This window comes from Neodiprion pinetum, chromosome 6 (assembly GCF_021155775.2).
Source record: "Neodiprion pinetum isolate iyNeoPine1 chromosome 6, iyNeoPine1.2, whole genome shotgun sequence".
NCBI classification, from domain to species: domain Eukaryota; kingdom Metazoa; phylum Arthropoda; class Insecta; order Hymenoptera; family Diprionidae; genus Neodiprion; species Neodiprion pinetum.
In genome coordinates this window covers 22,060,972-22,083,959 of record NC_060237.1, presented here as the reverse complement: position 1 = coordinate 22,083,959, position 22,988 = coordinate 22,060,972, and the positions used below count along the sequence as shown (strand labels likewise).

The 22,988-nt window shown below is 37.2% G+C and overlaps 1 protein-coding gene across 2 annotated transcripts; it reads left to right on the top strand.

Annotated features, from left to right (window-relative positions):
• Positions 1–496: 496 nt before the first annotated feature.
• Snx27 (sorting nexin 27) lies at positions 497–22,974 on the top strand. Of its 2 annotated transcripts, none has more exons than XM_046633102.1 (7): positions 497–826; positions 17,622–17,759; positions 18,120–18,344; positions 18,731–19,041; positions 19,596–19,834; positions 20,222–20,503; positions 20,596–22,974. In XM_046633102.1, exons 1-7 carry the CDS (start codon positions 504–506, stop codon positions 20,662–20,664), a joined length of 1,587 nt encoding a protein of 528 aa, XP_046489058.1. In that variant the 5' UTR covers positions 497–503; the 3' UTR covers positions 20,665–22,974. The 2 variants fall into 2 exon arrangements, with proteins under 2 accessions (XP_046489058.1, XP_046489059.1); XM_046633103.1 differs by lacking the exon at positions 497–826 and adding an exon at positions 15,824–15,970.
• Positions 22,975–22,988: the final 14 nt, after the last annotated feature.

The following is a 22,988-nucleotide window of genomic DNA, read 5'->3' as shown; positions in this document are numbered from 1 at the left end:
ACCAGATTCGGAAGTAGCTTCGGCCGCCATCTCAAATTTATTGTTCAGGTCGAAAAATATCGATCGTAGAAAAAAAAAAAAATCCCAGCGACCAAAGTTGAAGTTAATTAAATATCCTACAAGTTTAGTTACGACAATTTTTAATCAAACGTTGAAAACGGACGAGTTATTCGACGAAAACAAATTCCCCAATAAATTCGACGTGGCTATCGAAGGTACCGCGGAACGTACTCGAAACTCTGGATTTAGACTACCAATGACCCTTCCTCCAACGATTAGAATAAGAAAATAGGGGTGTCGTAAAATCGTACTGTAATGATACGTAGGCGTGTATGAGAACGTCGAGAATGCGTTTAATTCGAATCAAGCGATCGAACGGCGCGCGGTTGGTCGGGTTCACCATTTCGCCGTCAATTAGCGCCAGCGTCGCTTCGGCGTCGAATCGCGCATGCGCGATCCAGGTTTAGCCAAGGGGAAATATCAATGGGTGGGCAGATTGTAAGATGGCGGACTGCGAGTCGGAGGTGCAGCGTCCGTCTACGAGGGATGACGGAATGAACACAACAGTGACGATGATGAACAACGGGCGGGTGCCGCAGCACCCGAGTCCCTCGGTGAATCCCTCCGCGCAGGGGCCGCGGTGCGTTACGATATACAAAACGGAAACCGGGTTCGGTTTCAACGTGCGCGGTCAAGTCAGCGAAGGTGGACAGCTGAGGAGCATCAACGGGGAGCTTTACGCACCGCTGCAACATGTCAGCGCCGTGCTACCCCAAGGAGCCGCCGAGAAGGCCGGAGTACGCAAGGGTGACAGGATCCTCGAAGTGTGAGTAAATTAAAACTGAGTCCCTTTGACCGCTTATCGTTGTTACTCGGCTCGCATCGAAAGCCGACAAGCACCGTCTGTTGTTTTCATTTAGAACGGGACGCCGATTTGATTCCACAGCTAAGTTCGACCTTTCAAGGCTAAGGGAGCCTTTAGTAACGATTGTAAACCTCTGCTCGAAAATTATTCATTCGCTCTTGAAGGCGAAGCGCGGCATAGTTGTAATGAAATTCATTCGTCGTTGTCCGCGATGTTATTGTAACCACGCATTCTTTCAATCCTTGTTAATCGTTGCACCGTATACATATAGATACACTGATTTTACGGCCTTGGTATAGGTGGGCATTAGTTATAAAAGAAGACTGTCCCCCTCGGCTGCGAGGAGAGCGAAGATAACATATGTATATAAGCACAGCGTGCAACGATATCCGTTCGACTCGATGAGTTTCGTTAAAATAAGGGATCTCGAAACTTTTAACCGATGAGATGAACGAAAGCTTCGTTTCCTCGTCTCGTTGAATTCTTATAATATTATCTTTCACCGTTTCTCGGTTCACCTGAAGCCATTTTTCTACCTGTCTCATTCCTTTCTTCTTATATTATTTCAACTTGCTAAACGGATCTGATCGTTCAACCGGCGTAAAATGATGTTTAGCTCGCCGAGTAAAGTAAACCGAGGCTGTACCGCACCGCGTTATAATTCGTACGTGCGTGTTGCACAGGTAGACTTTCTCGAATGATTTCTATCAAAATATACGGAATGTGTAACGACTTTGTAATTAAACTTCGCACCCACTGTCTTACGTCAGTTGCTAAACAACCTCATAGGTATTTCCACATTTCCTCCTCCTGCGGGCAGACAGACATAGACAGACAGCACCAGCACCAGGTTCAATGAAACGAGTAATATTTACCGATCTCTCCAACTCCCTCTCGGGTTCACACAATTCCTATAAGCTATTATTCACCTGTGAAATCATCATCCCATTGGACCTCCGACCTAATATATGCAGTTAACCACAGCATCCAGAGTACAGTGTTCTCCTCTCAAATCAAATTACGGATTTATTTTCATACACTCAATGCCTAGGTCGGCATGCAGATTCGTAAATAAACGTAAATGTATCTACTATCGTGTGCAGCAGCAAGCAATGCGTGACAGACACGAAGAGCGAGAGTAACGTATAGGTGTGTTAATACACGTTACCTAACGACAATTATTTCACGTCGTTCAGCTTTACTCGCGGCAATTCATTCACGTCGTATCCCAGAGTAGGTACGTTGCACAGTTTGTACGGGGTCATCACTTGCATTCATTAGCGTTCCGTTATAATAATAAAAACGCGTACGTATCTGACAAACAAACAATATTCTTCGTCCCCTTTTTTCTCCGTTGATCTACGATGACGACAATTTACTCTCTCCTCTACTTTTATTCTCATAGGAATAATTTTCCGGGAACTCAGAGACGTTCACCGCTCGCTTACGTCACCTGGGTTAATTGTTGACAGATGTTTTTATGTGTATATGTATATAAATATGTATAGTATTATAGTATGGTATTCATAATATAATACAATATATATCTGCATACTATAATGTACGTATCGATTTATCTCTACAGATGGTTTTTACGAGCTGTACATGTATTGTACAAACCATGGCTGCGGTCACACGCATTGCATACACACACTTTCCCATATCGATTGATTGATTACACCGGTAAACACGAATTTTGGGTCTCGGTTCTTTCTAGATGTCAAGTTTTCATTTCTTCCACGTAACTAATAAAAGAAAAAGTCATTTTATCAGATAATGTTTGCCTTTGTAGAAACCAGAACGATATTTCCGATTTTAAGAAACATTATATATTTTCTCAAACATCGATTGTAAATAACAATTAAACAAATTTCAGTTTCGCACTGAAATCACTTCAAAAATAATAATTAATCACGGGTCAACAAAAATTTTTAGGTCATAGCTATCGACCAAAAACTTCCAAGACTTATTTACCAACATAAAAAAGACACAATCAAACTTTATAAGTAATAAATAAAGATTTCGGTTATTATCTGAGGCATAGAATAAAAATTTATTTATTTGAATATAATCTCAATAAAAAAAATATTATTTTTTTTGCTGACCTGTGTTCCTATCGAACTTATTCGATACCTGCGATATTAATAATCACGAATGCATACAGCATACGGTACTAAATTATATGTAACTCGATGTTATTGCGGTAATTATCTAATAATAGTCCAAAGAATGTCGATCATCGCGATCCGAATCCGCCCCCACGGAAATAATAGGCGGCAGATTTGCGTAATCTGTTTTCGCATATACGTCGCTTTTCTACCTCCTCCTGCATCATCGTCGGCCGTTGTAGGTACATATCTACATACGTACGTATGTCCATACACGCGGTATAAACAGATAAATTCGTATGTGAAAAATAAGTTTAAACGAAATCAATTATTACATATATGTATAAATTTATACGTTTAGGTATGTAAATGAACATACATTTACATTTAGGTAGATCTGTGCTGCTGCCCGTGTTCGTTTGTAATATAATCGACCGTTGCAGAGATTCACTGGGAGCAATCAGCGGTCAGCCTCATTCCTTTGCATCTACAGTTATACACTCTCTTCTCTTTCATCGCCGATAGAAGTCGCGCCTGTGTGTAAAGAAATCTGTTGGGTATACTCTGTACGTGTATAAAGTATAGATCATTCGATCTTTGCATCGTGTACCTCGTATCTAATCATCGTTGTTACTCCTGGAGTAATTCATTCGCCTCTTTTCCACCTTTTTCCCCGCGCCGACGGCGCTGTAAATTCGTCTATACACTTTGGAGAACGCGTTTCTCGAATTACTCCAACGATAAGTACCGGCTATGCTTCGCGAGAAGGAAGGAAGGAAGGAAGGAATGGAAGAGCGCAATGCAGCGGGAATTACACATCGTCGAGAAACCGGTCGACGGACCCCGAGTGACCGTCGATCCTCGTGGATGCTGCTTCTTGGTGCAGAGGTCCATGACCTTGCGAACGATCGTTTAACCGCGAGTCTCGAGGAGCCAAACAATCCGATCTAACGTACACTGTAATAGTCGTAGACAATTAACGAACCGAGCGCGGACAACGATTCTTCCTCCAATAATATGTACGTATATACCGAGGAGGAGGGAAAACGTGGTGGTCATGTGTGAGTATCCGCACAGGCAGATACACATGGCATTCGGTCTTTGGACGATCCGACAGCGCACCAGACAAAGATAGATAGCCAGGGGCATCTTGGGACCGTTTTAATCTGGAATTTAAATCCGTTTCGCCAACCGTCTCACTCTAATTGTGCTACACTGGGTCTAAGTTTGCAACGTTGATTGTTGGTCAACGATTCGTTTTTAGAGAAGAATCATCACGGTTTTCGCGACTCTTTAAGATTGCTTGAAATTACGAGGTTGAAGTTAGTGACTTTACTTTAACGAGACATGTTTAGCAAAATCGTTAGTTTTCGTCCTTAGGATTGTCTGAAATTCAGCTAGTAAATTATAACAAAGGAAATATGTTCATATTTTAAAATGCCAACTCCTTGAAAGTCGTTCTAAAATTGTGCAACTATTTACTCCATGGATGTTTCGTTACCAACTTGAGGCTTGTCTGAAATTCGGTATCGAAACCGTGAATAAAGCGAAAGAAACCAATAATTTTTTTACCAACTGGAAACTGTTTGACCGCAACCTTTTTCCAAAATCGCAATATGTCGATTTTATTTCAGTTGTTTTGATTTCACGTCAAGCTTTCTGTGTAACTTTGAACTCATGGTTGTTTAGTCATTTTTCAACTATGTCGCAAATCGCAGCTAAATACGATACCCACGTAACGTTACCGTATTATATTTTCCTGTTATTGGAAAGATGAAAAGTACAAATGGTTGAATTGCATATGGAACGCGGTAATAGCTGTAACCGGACCACGAACCTTTAATCTGCAAATTGATATTCAGGTCATGCCGCAATCACGTTGTCAATCATAAGTGCTGCAGTCAGGGCACGGATCATATAATGTACGTATGCAGAAGGTAGGTACGGGGTCGATCCTCGCGATGCGGCGTACTTACATTAAACCTTGGTCGACCAGAATTGCATGTGACACAATTTTTATGGGAATATAGGTATTATAACGCACACGTGCGGACGCTGCGAAACTTCGCGATGCGGAATTCGCTGGTCGCGGTTCATGTTTTCACTTCAAAAAGGTGCGACGTCACCTTGGAAATACGGTTTTTCGGTAACTTAGTTCCAGACATTTTAAACTCATCCAATATCCTTATTTCCCTCAAGAGAAAAACGGCGTCTTAGTGAAATTGAAAATAAAATATTCTTCAATTTTCATCGAAGTACTTTCTTTTCGTTTAATTTTTTATCATGCACGCACATTTTCGTCCGTTGGATTTATTCCAAACTTTAATCGTCTTGTGTAAAGTTTATTGCTGCGATTTCACGTAGTCAAGTTTCGCTAGAGTGAAATTGAAATTCAGCACTCAAAGGTATTTATAAAGATTTTCAACGACTCGTGCCGTCAATACATGTCCAAATATAATCACGTCTTTTTGCATTTTCCATTTTTGTGTCACTTACCACCGTTATCAACGGATACTTACAATTGTTTTGCTTCAATTATCAAATAATCATGTTCCCTTGCAGCGCGGTATATATCGTATAATAATATAGCTGCGTCTAGATATTGTAAGACGTGATAACGAAGCGTTTTTATTTTCTCAGCTGTCATTCTTCTGGCATTTTGTTTTTTATAATATGCAACTGAACGTGACTGCTATCTAATCTAAAAGTAGTACTCCAGGAAAAGCATTAATTCACTCGAAACACTTAAGATAAACTATCCTAAGACAAACAAAATAATTCGGTTCGAATCAATTGTGCACAGTCTTCCTCATTTCATTCTGATAAAATACAGCTGATTTCTACGAATTCGTCAAGACAAGCAATTCAATTAACTATATATCACATATTATAATTTACCGCATACAGCAATGCGAGATATCGTTCGATCGAAATGAGATTACAATTTCTTTAGGTATCTACGTTGGGGAATTTCGAGTTTGAAATATTTCTCCGTAATTGTATTCTACATGTATATGTTTAACAACGACACGAGGCGATGACGTGGTGAAAAGAAACATACCGAACGTGTCTTGTACTTTATCGTGACATTGCAGTTCCGCATTCCATCGGCTCTTGAGATAAAACGGGTGTATGCGCGACAGCGAGGTCAAAGAATGTAGACTTTTTTCTTTAATGTTTTGTATTGAAGAAGGTAAAAAAAAAACATATTTAACAGATAGATGTAAAAAAAATTAAAAAACTAAAAACGATGTACACGAACGGAGAAGGAGCAAACAATAATAAGGCGTTTAAGTATATGCTTGATGAAATTCTTCAAAATTTCTCACAAGCTATCGTCATTATTGTTACTATTATTAATAATAAAAAGAATTCATAAGCCCGTCTGAAGGATGAATTGATGTATACGCGTGTTTGACAGGGGCTGCAGCAGTAATTACGCAGCGTTTATATACATGTAATTCGGTGTGCATGTATATAACGTACGTGGATGTGTGTGCGTATGTACTTTTGACAACGACTCCCCGCGTGTCGATAAAACCTTTGATAAACGATTTCATTGAACGGGTGCGGAGAACAAGGCCATAGCTGTGCTGGTTTTAAGGGAACGAGGCTGAAGTTGGTAACGTCAACGTATCGAAACGTTGAAATAAAAATTACTATTTTGCATCTTTAGAATACTTGAAAATGTTGAATTTACTAAATCTGAGTTTGTTGATATGCTGTATTAACAGTTTACTTAATTTCAAGTCATCCTAAAGTTACTGAATAACGGATTTTTCCATAAATACGTAATTAAAATAACGTTGCAAACTTCAGCCTGAGTTAAGGGCGAAGAACGAACGCGTTCAAGGCTCACCCGGTAATTCCGACGACACGTGTTGTTTTTATTCTTCCATTTTACCGCTCTTTTATTTTAAATATGCATAAAGAAATATAGAATTTTTCAAACTCTTATTAACGTGGGTTGATGAATTTACGACTGAAAATTTGATAAGGTATTCGCATGTAACGACGTATCGATGTTATTTTTTTAATTAAGAAACTGGGGTGAAAACATACAAGGTTTTACATAATCGTGGCGTCTGCATGCATCGAAGGGTGAAAAATTTTTCTATCAACTTAATCCTCCGTATAATTGTATATTATATATTAGAAGAAGATCTGCACACAATCACGGGAAAACGGAAAGGGGAAGTTCAAAAAAAAAAGAAAAAAGAAAGAAAGAATCGCAACCTCGCATTAAAAAGATTAACGTGTGAAATTCTGTTTTAACTTGATCGCGCAATTGCGGTAACCGGTGTTCGTATTAAAAATATAAATCGTATGACAGTGCGAACTGCACGGTTGGAATAAGGTTGAGCGTGTTGACCGAATGATACATCGTTTAATCTTTATTACGAGTAACGAGATAAGCGCCAAATTAAATAACGCCACTGATTCACCTGTTCAGATTTGTTTAACAATTGACACTGTAAGAGAAATTTTTTGGGCTCTGCTGCTGAGGACAAATTCATCCGCGAATATTTTGGACGGATATTCTGAATCAGAAATTTTAACGAGTCAGAATTGTTCGGATGTTGTAATTAGTGATAAAAATCGCAGATAAATATTGCGTTTGTCACACGATTTCTCATAATCGCTCACCGCCACGCTTCGTCAGCGTCTAAATTTGCATTTTTATTTCTGGTGAAGAGGTGACGAGGCGGCAGTGTAGATTGATTGGGTTACATCGCATATATGACGTGTTATAAAATCGCAAAGTCCGCTGCCTGGCTGTATTTTATTCGCATATACATACAACGTGTAGTTACAATATTATACGCCTGCACGAAACACTTTCTTTCAAACGCAAACTCTGCACGTGTATATTATTACCTTGTAATTTGCGCTCCCATTGCCGTCTTGAAAGGTTTCAGATTTAGTATGTCATAACATGTACGGAAAAGCTTTTTTGCGTTACATGCGAGGCATTCCACCCCAAACCGATCCACGTCTGATCCTCACCATCGGCGATTTTGTTTATTTTCATTGAGTTTTAGATTTTTTTGATCACGGATTTGATTTTCACACACTGTACGCCATGCTTAAAAGTAATAAAAAATTGCCGATAGCGAGGGTCACACTTAGGGCGGTTTGGTGTGGAATGCCTCATATACACATCCAGAAATATAATAATATATTTTGCGGCGTATATTGGTGAAAAAATTACAAAGGTCCAAAGTTTGTTCGAGGCACGTCACGCGCTTTTCACCTTGCACTCTAAATATTCCTAACACCCGAAACTCATTGTCAGTAAGACTAGCTCTATTTCACTCATACCGGAAGTACATACGCATATACACGCATACGTATAATACCGAGTTTGCAATCAGACGTCCGACCGTTATTACACACACCGTGTTGTTTCGTAACACTGCAAAAACTCAGTTTCATCGCCAACATGCATGTCACTTAAATGCGGTACGCGAGATATATTTCTAACCGTAGGCGTATCCATAGGCGCATAATTATATCTATACCGTGGAGATGGTTATATTGATCTCGATGAAAATAACCCGAATAATAAATATCGACTGGTTAATTATCGATTCGCTACCGCTCCCTTATTTGTAATTATCCCTGAATTGAATTTTGCAACGTTCAACGTCACCGCAATCTTTTCCGGCTTCCGCAACGCTGTTTAACGTGCGAACATTTTTTTTTTCAACACTTTAACGTCAGTTAACATTTTTTCACTTCCAACAACCAATTGATTAGTGAATAACGTGTATGTACTATACATATATGCGTAATGTGTGATGCATACCTAAAGTAAAAAGAATATTAATATAAATTATTTGAATCGAATCGAATCGATCATCATTCACTTCTCGATGATTAATTATCATTGTATTGGCGATAATCAACTGCGCATTCATTATACTATTTTTAATGCAAACCGAACTGCAGTTTGCAGATGATGTGCCAATTGAAGTTTGCGTCATTTCCACCTCGCGGATGATGCATCGACCGCAGATATGTCGCACTTCTGACGTAGACGTAAACGAAAAAAAAATCTTTCTCAAACTCTAAGCGGAAAATTTTATTTCCGCGCTTTGTTCCAGACGAGGATCTGTCAGTCCATTGTAGATAACGATGACGATGGTGTACGTATAATTTACCGTATTTCGAGCGTGTGTAACAGCAATTTTAGATTCCACGTTCGTGTAGAGAGAATTAACGAGCTTCGTCCCCTTTAATTTTAGGCTGGCTAAATCGGAAGCCTTCCCTTGAGCAATCGACGTGTGTTTGCGTAGTTTCAATTTCCGTTTGATAACACAGGGGAAAGAACTTTCCCTGTGACCGTGACTCGCGTATGTAACGTGCAGTACCTGCAAGGCATATATGTATAACCCGATATCCTCGCCTGACGTTTCTCGATTAACCTTCTATGGTATATTCTAGTTTCGTACATATGTATAAGCCGTAGTACGCACGTGAATGAGTACGTGACGCGGTTCTGCGTAGGTACGTACCGATGTAGAGGCTTCGATCGATTTTATAGATATCGCTGAAATACTCGAGATTTCAAGAAATTAATTGTTACGATGGGTTTCATGTTACAAAAATAAGATTGAGATGAAAAAAATAATGATAGATCATTTGATTTGATCGATTGAATTTTATATTTATAATAATTTGCTCGTAAAAAAAAATTCAATACATACTTAACCAAACCTTTACGGTCGAATGTCTTTCTTCTCGACCGTAGTAAACAACAGCTCCAATGCGATTATAAATATTTCATTGACCGTATATACATGCTTAGTAAATATAAATAAAGAATTTGTTTGATTCGATGAAATTTTTTCCGAGTGCCTGACATCTACGTGAGTGTATCCTATATAATGACGAAATGACGCGTGGGTGTTCATCGATTACCGCACGCTTTCCGACTTTCTGGGGTAATTTAACCCTGCACAGCTGCCGCAGAACGAACCGCGACTATAGTCCAAAGCCATAGAGATAATTAGAGCCTCGGGGATGGTCACGAACTTCGGTTTTTCAGTCGGTCGAATTTCATCGAAATAACCATGCAACCAACGTACTATACGTATAATACGGGTGTAAGTATAGATGCGAATACGTCTATTACTATACGATTTTTTGAATGGAAATAATCGCGCCATTGATCGGAACGCCGGCTACACAAGCCACGTTTATTATACAGAGCATTATACCGCGAGCCTTTAAACTTGGACAATTACAGTTACGTCATGAATAAGAAAGACGGAGCTTCTATAACTGTGCCAATTATACTTTATTTAGAAATTGTTCGCGTGTATACACACGTATCTGTACCTGTTGTTTACGCCTTTGGCACGATGTTGTATCGGTGTCTTTCTATAAAAGGTGCAGCATATATAATCTCTCGTATTGTGCAGAAACTGAGAAAGCACCGTGTGCGCGATTACCTAAGTAATCGTATAAATAAGTGAAAGGCGTATAAATTAACGTACTAAAATCTCGCGTTATTATTTAAGAATTATTCTCTGTGTAGTATCGAAATGTTAAACTGTCAATCTCTCATTCATATCAAATATAATTCAATTGTCTACAATTATGAATCATATACACGAGCTGCATATAAAATTTTTTCAAAGAACTCCGTCTGTACATACGTAACTTTTTCCGATTGAGTTTCTCTCCCAATAGGTTATTAATTGTAATAATATAATGTGGAAAAAGGTCTAGACATCCGTGAGGCAATTGAATTGCACTACAAGTTGAATCTAATGTAAACACAGAGTTATCATGTAAGAAACTATAGAACCACCAACCGGACGTTTCGACCTTGTGGTGTCTATAATTTCCGGTAAAAAAATAAAATGTAGCTTTATCATCGAATATCGAAGATTGTGTAAAATTCTTTGAAATAGAATACGAATTACACGATCATAGGAAAGTTTGAACGGCTTTTTTTGACAATATTTCTCGCAACTGAAAATCGTTGATCTTCACTTTTGGTTTACACACCGGTCAAATTTAACCGCTGCTCAATAATGTGTTTAGTGATGCGGTATTATATGTATATCGAATTATATGCATGGATTCTAGTATGTGGATAATCTGCAATTTCAAGTGCGAATTCCGAAGATGGAACGACGTTCGAATCGTGCATAGAAAAAAAAAGTACCTCACAAATGCGGTTTACGTCACAACAATATATCCCTTGGTTCCTTGGTTCAAATTATGACGCTGCGGCTGGTAAGATATGTAGAATAGCATGTAAGCATAGATATAACAGAGTTTGTAGAACGCTATCCTATATAATATATAGATATATAGATATTTTTGATCGTTCAATAATTTACCGCCGTGTGGCGCTGATAAATGAAACTCCGCTGTCTAACTATATTGTGTAATAAAATTGGCATATAATGCCAAAAAGTAGAAATCTGACTTAACATCGAATTCTGTAATAATCGCATGTTACTGTACGATTACAACGAGAAAGCGGTTAGTCGTTATTTGCAGAAATAAAAAAGAAAAATATAAAATAATCGGACCTCCTCGGTATATTCGATTACTGACAGAGCAGAGAGATCAGAGAACTCTTGCGTCATTTTCTCAATATTCTCTCCTTGTGTAACACGCACGCGTGTACTATACATACAATGACCAGCCGTCCTCCGGCATCTTTGGTCCTCCTTCGTCTATAAAATACCAAAGGCGTCGTCTTGAACGCAGCAAACTCGGCAAATTTTCATCCCCCGACGTTCGCTGATCGTTAACACAGATGTCCCTCTTTTCACCGCGTAATTATTTCCTGAAAAGAGCTGGAAGGCTTCTTCGTATGCGGGTGGATAATTAGCTGCGAATGGCTGTAAATCACCTTGTTCTATGTACAATACATAATACACATGTAAAACATATGTATAAAAGGAGATGGGTGAATGTAATTTTGCAGAGAACTTGTTGCGAGGATAGTTGTTGAATATCATTTAGACGCAAGATTATGGTGCAAAATATTCATATATTCATAAATAATATATATATTATGGTGCATCGAATACTATACAGTTAGACAACGAATCTCGGCGACAGACGGAGCGAAACCTGAAACTTGATACTAATGAGACCCCCCCGGATGGCCGTGCAGAAAAGAATAAAAACAAAAGAGCCGGGGTTGGTTCTTATCGTTAGCACCGCTACGCCGCCAGCGTGCTTTTACCGGCTTACAATCACTCGAAAGGTTTCACCTGAGTTTGTACAGCGAAGAGTCGGCCGAGTGAAGTGTGCAAGTCGGTCCCGAAAACTGAAAAATTACTGCGGTAAAAGATGGAGGATTTTTGAACTACGTTTGCCAAAAAGAAAAAAAAAATAATAATAAAAATAAAACTGCACGCGTCCAGGAAACGTCAAAAAAATTTTTAAACTGCAAGGATCAGAGTACTTGATAAAATAAATGAATTTTAACAGTACATGCGATTCAATTCCCAAAAGGTTTTTATAATCAGAAAGGTAGTTTTGTAGATTCAATATATAATTTTAGAAAAATTTCAATGCTTATACTTACTTTATTCTTATTTGGTATTTAACTGTTTGACTGTTGGTATTTAATACGAATGAGATTGAATTTGCATCTGGAATTAAAATTCAAGGTGATTTCTAATAAGAAACAAAGAACAACGAGGTTAGTTTCACCTGAAAATTTATAACTACAGCTGCTAAGTCGGAATGAAATTATTTATTTTTACGTGTGAGTCGTCACTCGAGGCTGTTGCAATTGATTGATGTCTCGAAAACTGTGCTATAAAGATAAGAAAAACAAAAACACGAATGGAGGTCTTTGGGTCAATGTTGCGTATATAAATTGATTATTTCGTAAGATGGAACTATAAATCAATACTATCGGAAATCTAGCGATCACACTATCTAATACGTGTTTTTGGATTGCGTTGATTCATGTGACGATGAATGATGTCGAGATAAGCTCTGAGTTAGCTTTATGACGATCAGTGTATACCTACGTCTGACAAAAATTTGAGATATGAGTAAGATTATTCTGTCACAGGTAATTCTACGTAACCGAAACGAAAGTGTGTGATATATACTTACCTGTAACTGTGTATCTAAAAATCGGACGTCGTCATATTTATTTTCAAACGTTTGTCAGCTGATTTATATAAATTAGTTCCTTTTATTTTCACGTTTTTTTTTTTTTAATCCTTTGTTAATAATCTAAGGCCTTTTTTTCTGTTATACTCCACTTCATTCATCCGTCGAAAAATAGATAACGAGTGGATTTCGCGAAAAGCACATTCGAAGCAATAAACCTTGGAATACACCACACACATATTTTTTTCTTTCTTTTGGTAAACTCAATTTCCCTCCCGTAGAACTAATTCCTGTACAAGTAGAGAAATCACGAACGTGTATGAAATGACTTTCCCTTGTCTTTTGTTACACATATATGTATACACACAAATCTTACTTGTTGGCCTCATTTTTCTTATCACAATCTCATTTTTATCGCCCTATATACTTACAAATAAGGAAAGGCTTCCTCTGTCACCCGGAAGCGACAGATCTTTTCCTGCGGACAAAGCGTCCTTTGATGATGAGAGAAAATTATGCCTTGTGGCGGCGATTCGGGCGTCTCGGAGTCCCTCGACAATTGCGATCATACGCTGCAGAGATTCGTTAAGCTCCAAGCAATGCCAATTGCAAGTACTAAAATACATGACAGATTTTTTCGACGTTTCGTGGCTGTAGAAATAATTCGCTAATTTAATCGCTGCAGCGAAAAAGTTTGGTCTTCATCATCCAAAATCATCCCCGTATCGGACATTCCACCCTTTGCGCAGGTAACTTGAAACATTTTCATCATAACAGTCTAGATTTGACCACCAAGGGATGGAATGTCCGAAATTGGGATGATCTTTGAAAATGGTAAATGAACTCTTCTGGCAACGATTAATTAACGTTGAAATCCTGTTTGAAAACGCCAACTTAATACTGTCCTTGACCTGCCGTTTTTAAAAATTTTTTTTATTATTTTGTCCTTTAATGGCTTGAGTGAAAAATTATTATCTTGGCTATCGATTATCTTATTTAATCAGCGAAAAAATCCGCTTTGTCTTTCCAACCGTTGTTCTGCATTGGCATTTCCAGCTTGTCGTGTATAAGCTGAAGGCTCAGCCTCTACGACACGCGTAGATCGTCGACGCCTTTTTTCTTTTTCCTTTATTTATTTTTTTTTTTATTTATTTACTCTTATTTCGAACCGTGCCCCCCTCGTTGACCAATCGGAGAGTATAAACTTTCACTCTTGGAATTCAACGCGGTCGATCGTCGAGACCTTCGAAACCGGCGTCATACCCGTTCATTTCAATCTGCGATGTTTGAGGAAACACAACCTCACCGCGTATACAACGAACGACCGAAGAGAGTGTCCGTTTTGCTGTAGGAAACTAATTCTGCTTGTGGCCAGATTCCCGTCGTCTCACTTTTCAAACTTTTGTATATTCAAAAAGTTATACTTTTCCCCCGCAGACTTTTCGACGTTTCGCTATTCTTTATACTGTAATTCGTACTTTTCCGACAAAAAGTGTTATCTCTACGTGGAAACTTTTGCGATACACTGCAACGCAAACTTGCAATATTGAAAGTGTGCATGGAAAACTATACTGTGAATTATGTTATACTACATTAGAAAAAGTTTTTACTCCCACGCTCGTGCAGGGAAAAATATATCTTGATACTCTTCACTGAGAAGTTTGGTTCATTTTGTTTCATTTTTTTTTTTTCTATACGTCTTATTCCATTCGCAATTATCTTGGTCCTTTGTCACGGTGTAGAAGGATCTTTTTGTGAATTAATTATCTCGCGTCGAGGACGAACATTCAATTGCGTGATATGTATGTGTTTTTATATCGTACCCGCGGTCCTACTTTTCACCGATGCAGACCTCGTTCGGATGCTTGAAGATTTATGCTAATTTTGCAATCTCGTAGAGTTGGTAAATGTCACTTATTTTGTGATTTTTTTTTTTTTTTTTTTTTTACGACACTGCAATGTATTGTCTATTGAGAAAATTTATCGTTATTCGTAATATGTACTCGAAAGTGTCTTTACGATTCCATTTTTGAACAGATATATATATATATATATATATATAAAGATATTTATTTTTTATGCAATTTTTTATAATCTCAGTCGACATTTTTTCATCAGCCAACTTGATGGAATTCGTGTTGCATGATGCAATATTTGCACTTTATAATACAGAGATAATATTATATCTGCTGTAGCGTTAATTTTTTTTCGTTTCTTATAAGGTATTTTGTTTTTTCTTCTTCTTTTTCGTTAGCCTTTTGTAAAGTTCATCAAGTACACACAACGCAAACACGTACTGCACGAGTCGTGGGTGTATTTTTTCTCGAACTAGATATCGCAAGCGCAGTAGTTTATCTTTCTTCAGACACCTCCAACGTATATGTGACATTACACGCATAAACTTCTCAGTGTAGATTACACGAAATCGAGAGGGGCTCGAAGAGATGACGACCACTCGATAAATTCGTATTTCTCGTTATACGAAGCGCTCGAACATCTTTGTATGGAGTTATTCTAATTGTGGATGGAATTGTGTGTTGCGCTAATCCCACCCGTCGTCGTGGTTATCGCCTATCAATTCGGAGTCTCTGCGGTCGGTCGACGTTACGCGTATTCGAAGAGTACGTCGTGAGACTCTGTGCCAGAGTGATCCCTTCCAATCGATTGTTATATCTATGCGAACATCAATATCGATACAACAGCATATTTCGTCGATCGACATTCCGCGTGGTGATTAGAGGTAGGGAAAAGATCAAATCTATTAAAAGTAAGACATGCTGTCTTGTCACGTGACTGCGGTTCAGTACGACTGGGCGAAAAGCAAACGGCGATTGAGGCAATTGGATACTCACGTCAATGGAAATTTTCAACTTGACGTTATATCTGGGAACGAGTAAGTATACCATAGCATGTAACGTGCATGTTAGTGACGCGTCTATCGATCGGAAATTTTCCCACTCCCTTTCTTGTAGCAGGGCAGAGTTTATATTCATTCCTATAACGTGAGTCTTGTATTATTTATTTATTTATTTATTTTTTTCCTTTTTTTCTTGGTATTTTTTGAACTCGAATTTGAATTCAAACGTTTGTACAATATTATATCACTGACGATGATTTATACACGCAATAACTGAAACACTACTTTGAGTATTAAGTTCAGTTATACGTTTCCGATCGGTTCACATCTGGATTTTGGAATATTTTGTTCGCGATAAACTTTGTCTAATAGTTTAACAAAATTTATTCGCGCATGTTTAAATACGCTGTAGGAACGTTATGCCGCCAGTTTATATACATAATAAAAAAAACGAGAAATTTGTTTTGTATAAAAATACCACGAGAGGCGGAATATAAAAATATTAACAGTCTACATTGTTTTTCCTTTAATCAAATTTATTTTTTAACATTTTAATTTTTCTTTTATTACTTTATCTGCTAACGAGGAGTATTTTTCTGTTCTTCAGATAACTTTAATCGCCGCGCGGGGAATCCGGTTTTATTTTTGTATGCATAGTACAATTATATGTATATATCCTACTGACACAGCTTTTTATTTGAAAATTGGTCAATATCACCAGACCATACTGTATAATCGTGACGTTTTATCGGATTACGTATGAGTTTCATTTTGAGATATTATCGAGCAAGGACATTACAATTTGGAAACTCACGATGATTCTAATATATAATGTAAAATTGAAAATCATGAGTCGCTCTGCATGTACCTAATCATTTATTCTAACGTGACGCAAGAGTCTTTTATCATATCTCATCATCGCATTCAGCCAGTGTATATACATTATTGTTAAAAATGATATTGCGTATACCTATACCTCACCTTACAGCGATATCGTGCGAAGTTTAGAAATAAGGTACACATGTGCACTAACAACTGTCGACGTCAACCACCCATTTTATCTACAGTCGAGTCGGTGCAGTTGAACACAACACATATAGACGCATATCGCTTACAATGACATTGACCATCTGCATTCTCGCCGTTTATCCTGTACGCTCCTTATTAAAATTCTTATAACCGTTAACTCACGTATGACCTGCGTATTGATCAGAATTTTCGAGCTCTTTAATTCGGATCAGGCGATGCTCAATTCTCTATTGATGTGTCGCATAAATATTTCTGTCACGCATGTTTGAAAATTTATACTTTTTCATCCGAGTCTGCAATTTGCCATTGATTTACTTACTACTTGTATGATATTATTTTTACTTACTTATGAAACCGATTTGCCGAAAAATAATCGATGTACGTATAAAGTCTGTCCAATTTTATATAACCGACAATGAACATTTGTACCACTAGCTTTTGATTCATCCATTTCTGATCATTTCATTTTTATGAAAAGTATGTAACATCGAGGTGTTGCAAATGTTCGTTTAGAAAAAAAATTGAAAATATTTTCAAGTCCCAGTTTTCCGACCACCTTAATACGTAAGCACATTACACGAGATTCCATTCTTGTTCGTATATATGTATGATACAGACGACAGCCGTAATTAAATGAGGCATGTTTACTTTGTTACAGAAATAACGTGAACGTCGAAGGAGCGACGCACAAGCAGGTCGTGGATCTGATAAAATCCGGAGGTGATGTACTCACCCTGACAGTTATCTCCGTCACGCCCCAGGAAGCTGAGAGGTTGGAGCCGATCGAGGACCTGAGGTGAGTCCTCGAATTTTCTCACCCTGAATTACTACATCCCGTCCTATAATTTCCTTCTCCAATTAATCAAATTTACCATGTACATTGTATATCGATCTATACTTTATTTTCCTTGTTATATTCTGAATTTTCTCGACAAGTCCGTAATTTATTCTTTAACAGTCCGCAAAAAAATTACCCCAGTGTACATATAATGAATCGTAAACGCAAGATGAATGCTTCAGAATTTTCGGCACCTTTATCGTAAAACTGGCACAAAATTGTAGACGAAGTTTATAAAGTAAAACAATTTTTGACTGTGCAGTAGGTAGGCTTACGTTGTAAAACACCGTGATAATCGCCTGCGTTACCATTTTTCAGCTACGCGTCTGTCGACTACAGCGAAAAGCGATCCCTACCGATTAGCGTGCCGGATTATCACGTCCGAGAACGCAAGCACGAACGATATGTCGTCTTCAACGTACACATGGCAGGCAGGCATCTGTGTTCACGGCGGTACCGGGAATTCGCAGCTCTTCACATGGCCCTCAAGAAGGAATTCATTGGATTCAATTTCCCGAAGTTACCTGGGAAATGGCCCTTTCAGTAAGTTATTCTCATATTTCACGTAGTGGAAAAATTATTCCGTCTGATCGTCAATACTTTTTCAACATATGTATGCGAGCTTGCATCATTTTTATCGACGGTTGAACGAAGTCTATAAAGTATCAAAGTTTCAGAAATTCAACGGTTCAAGAATGTTAAACCTTGAACTTTGACGGATTAATGTTATTGTTATTGTTGTAGCATTCAAAGGTGTTTAAATTGATAGAAAAATCAGCACAGATATGAGACATGAAAAATTCCATGATGATGCGCTACGCTGAAACAACAGATCTCTTTGTGAACTCAACTGTCTTCCATCTTTCTCATATCTGAATAGACAAGTCAATTAGAATCGAATCAATTTTCATCAAGCACTTTGAATGCAGGTTGAGCGAGCAGCAATTAGACGGCAGGCGCCGTGGGCTAGAACAGTATTTGGAAAAAGTGTGCGCAGTTCGCGTTATCGCGGAAAGCGACGCTGTGCAAGAGTTCCTGACTGATCGCCTGGAAGAAGACGGTGACCAGGGTCCAGCAGTTGATCTCAAGGTACTTTTGCCTGATCGAGAGGTGGTCACAGTGACAGTGGCAAAAGCAGCTAACGCAAGGGACGTTTACGACGCCGTATGCTGCAGGGTTGGCCTTGATACGGACACAGCAAAGTACTTCTACCTCTTCGAAATAGTCGAGTACAATTTCGGTAAAGAAAATTTATTTCACGTTTACTCGATTCGTACCTGAAAACATACCTTTTATAGAGTTAATAAAGAGTTACGTTTTGGTAATGAAGATCACTACTTTCTTGTTTCTTAACTAACTTACTATCAGTTGATATTTCAACTATACGTACGTTCGACTTGACAAACTTGTGAAGTTAACTAATAGTTTTCTTTGTTGTTAAAGTTCATGTAAATCGGAAAAATCGACATATTGTCAGTACCCTTCAGAGTTCGTCAAGTATTTTTTATCACGATACATTCAGGGAACAAACTAAACTTTGAGTTGATAAGACCTGAGACAGTTAGTTTTTTCCTAGCCGCCCGGATTACGTGACTAAACTCAAATTTTTCTGGTTGTTCTAGTTTTGGATCATTTCTTTGATGAAGCTCGTCTGTTTTTGCCCCTCCCGAGTTATTTTATTACTTTTTCAAGAGTACAATTAAGCAGAAAATCTACTTTTCATAAATGAAAATAAGAACTCTTCGCCCAAGTTATGATTGAAGGAACTTTATACTATTTATTACAAAATTTTAGAACGGAAACTCCAACCACATGAGCATCCGCACACTCTCTACATCCAAAACTATTCGACGGCTAGCGCGACCTGTTTGGCGATCAGAAGATGGTTATTCACACTGTCAAGACCACTGAGTGAACAGTCACTGACTTGGATATTTTGGCAGGCTGTAGACGAAGTCAACAGAGGGCATATTAGTGCCGGCGAAAGATTGTATCAGTTGAAAGCTCTACAAGATGCATCGAGGAAACACGAAGTAAGGTTTTGATTGAAAGCTGAGTCGAAGGTTGAAGTTAGTAAGGGTAACGTAACGGAACACGCAAAGAAAATCATTATCTTACAACTTGAGATATATTCCGAAGGAGTTGTATTTGTTACATGTTTATACGTGCTCCTTCATTATGATTTACTGAATTTCAGACAGTTCTAAATTAGCGAAATAACGATATTTTTCAGAAAATGCATTGTTACATTAACGTTATGAACCTTAATCTCGTATGTGGATTTAAATTTTAAGAGAGAAACAACGGTAGGAACTGTTTTTTTTTTATCAAAATTCACTGATTGTTTATACGTTTCACGCAACAATAATACACAAATTACGCTATTCTAAAAAATCTCGGCATTGTTAATATTGTTTCAGTACCTGAAATTGGCACGAGAATTGAATGGCTATGGCGATGTCGTATTTCCGCATTGTGCGTGCGATTCGAGAAAAGAGGGACATGTGGTGGCTGCTGTAGGTGCGGCCGCGTTCAAACTGCACGCGTGCAAGGAGGATGGTACCCTCGAATCACAAGTTGTAGAGTTTCAATGGAATTCTATAGCTCGGTGGGAAGTTGACGAAGAAAGCATGGCATTTTGTTTTCAGTACACAAGACCGGACAATAGACCACCCCGTTGGTTGAAAGTCTTCACGCCTTACGTGAGTTTCGACTGATAAAAATTAGAGTATAGTGAAAAAGAGTAAATTATATATGCATATCGTCATATGCTTCGTTTTGCATCTGTTTACAGTATACGTTCCTTTCTGACTGCTTCGATCGAATAGCGGAAGAAGCCAAGTGGGATGATCCCGGAGAATGACACAACGCCCAAGTGTAAACGGTTGGCTTTCATTGAAATATTACCCTAACATTAGATAATGAAGATCTTGGATGTATAAAAAAAAAAAAAAACACACATTTGACAGACACGTAGATGATATGGTAAGGTGTTGAATATGCCAGCACTTCGATTTACATTGGCCTATGAAGTTAAGGCCCTGGTGAACAGAAACGGTAAGACTTAATTGTTAAGAAACTTCAAGTATTTGATGCTGTGTTCGAATATATTCAAAAAGAACGTCGTAGTCGACCTCACTGTCTTTCGATCTCGGGATGATTGTTCCAGTCTAACAAAGTAGCCAATGGACGTAGTTCCACCATATTATATTTCTTTGTTTCATTTCCTTCTCATAAGCGTTACGTATAACTTGAATTATGGTAGTGTGAAAATCTAGATACATACCTCTTTCCTCGGAACGGCGCAAGTATTTTAATGTTCAGAATTGTCGTTACGGGGGTATAATTAATAATAACAATAATAATAATGATAATAATAATAATAATAATAGACTTTAGACAAGCGCTGAAGAACACCATTACCCATTACCGTTACCGTTACAAAGAAGATACAATATTAATATGAGGAAACAAATGAATGAGGGAATATATAAATGAATGATTAAATAATAAACAAATGAATACTCTTTCCTAATGAATATATATAAAATGAATAATAATAGTAATATTATTGATGGTAATAAACAGATTTTAGATGAAAATATGTAGCGAATGAATATATTCTAAATTGTCGTTAATGTTTTAAAACTTTATTGATAGTTGACACAGGTTAGTGAATCTGTGTGCGACGTAATAATGATCATTATCAATTATTAACTGATCACCTACATACTAACGTTGAATATACCTTGTAACTGGTTCGAAATACCTTACAACATGTTCGTTGAATTACGTTGAATTACGAGTAGATAGGCATTAACACAATGGCCTATTTAAAAAAGAATATACAAATAAATGAAAGGGAAAAAACAAGAATTAATAAATTTTAGAAAGTAAAAGTCTACGAATAGTATACATTAAATTATTATTTATTATCGCCGCATAATAGGAACCTACACCTATACATGATATGATATCACGGGTAGCGATACTGTTAAATAGCTATTGCCTAGCTATTGCCAAAAGTCGCGGTTGCAATTTAAAACATTCAAGTATCTGCAATTATCTTTGTTGTTTTTCCCCGTGTTGATTAGTGATTATTTACTTGACATATACTTACACTAAAAGTTATACAAATGTTTTAACAGCATCTGCAGCAAGCTATTTCAAGTATTCTAATTATTTTCAAGTAAATTATGAATTTACTGATCTGACTGTAAATAAGATTTAGATAAGAGAAAAATATGCTATACGATTATCTTTATACAATAATATTATTCATTTTTTCTTTTTACTCCTATTTTTGGTTATAGATGATTCATGTTTGAACACTGTAACAGATGTTTTGTTCCTTTTTATAAAATGAAAAATAAAAAAAATAATTAAAACGATTAATAAGTAATAGTAAGATCGAATTCTGCTACGTGAGGAATCTTAGGTGTAAAATTTACGGGCAGATTTCTTGGAAAGCCTCGTCAAATTGTATGTATGTATTAAACATGAATCAAAGTGGTATAATGATGGTGATGTACCTACCTGAAAAATTCGATATGCTGAAAAATTCTTGTAGAAATAAGAAATTCCTTAAAAAAGAATGAATATTTAAAATACCTATGAATAAAGTAATATTAGTATAATATTAGAAGCTGGAATAGTTGGCACACGTGAAAAAGAGAAAGATTTTAAATATGGTACAGAGAAATTATAATGTTGAGTATAATAACGCAAAAAACATCACCCATATTCCTGAATTATGAAAATTTCCATGGCTTTTTGTGATGTATTATTGAAAATATAATATTAGTATAATAATGATTAATTTACTCGTATAGTTATAGTTAGTAAGACCATATCATTATTATTAATATCTTGTAATTTAGAGACTAGTTATTACAGTGATAATAATAATTTTCTTCGCGACATATGTCGCGCCTTAATCGAGATAAATATTTATAATACATATACATATATAAATATATATTTCGCTTAATGGAATGTTTGCATCGTCTTAAAAGAAATTTTCTTCTACATATTTATAGTTTACCTCATTTATTCCTTCTAAATTGTAAGGCTTTGTGGTGCTTATTGATTTACAACTTATTAAGTTTCTTACTGTACCAACCAATATGTAAAGAACGAACAAATAAATAATTTTAAGAGATTACAAAACCTCGACGGTGTTTCACT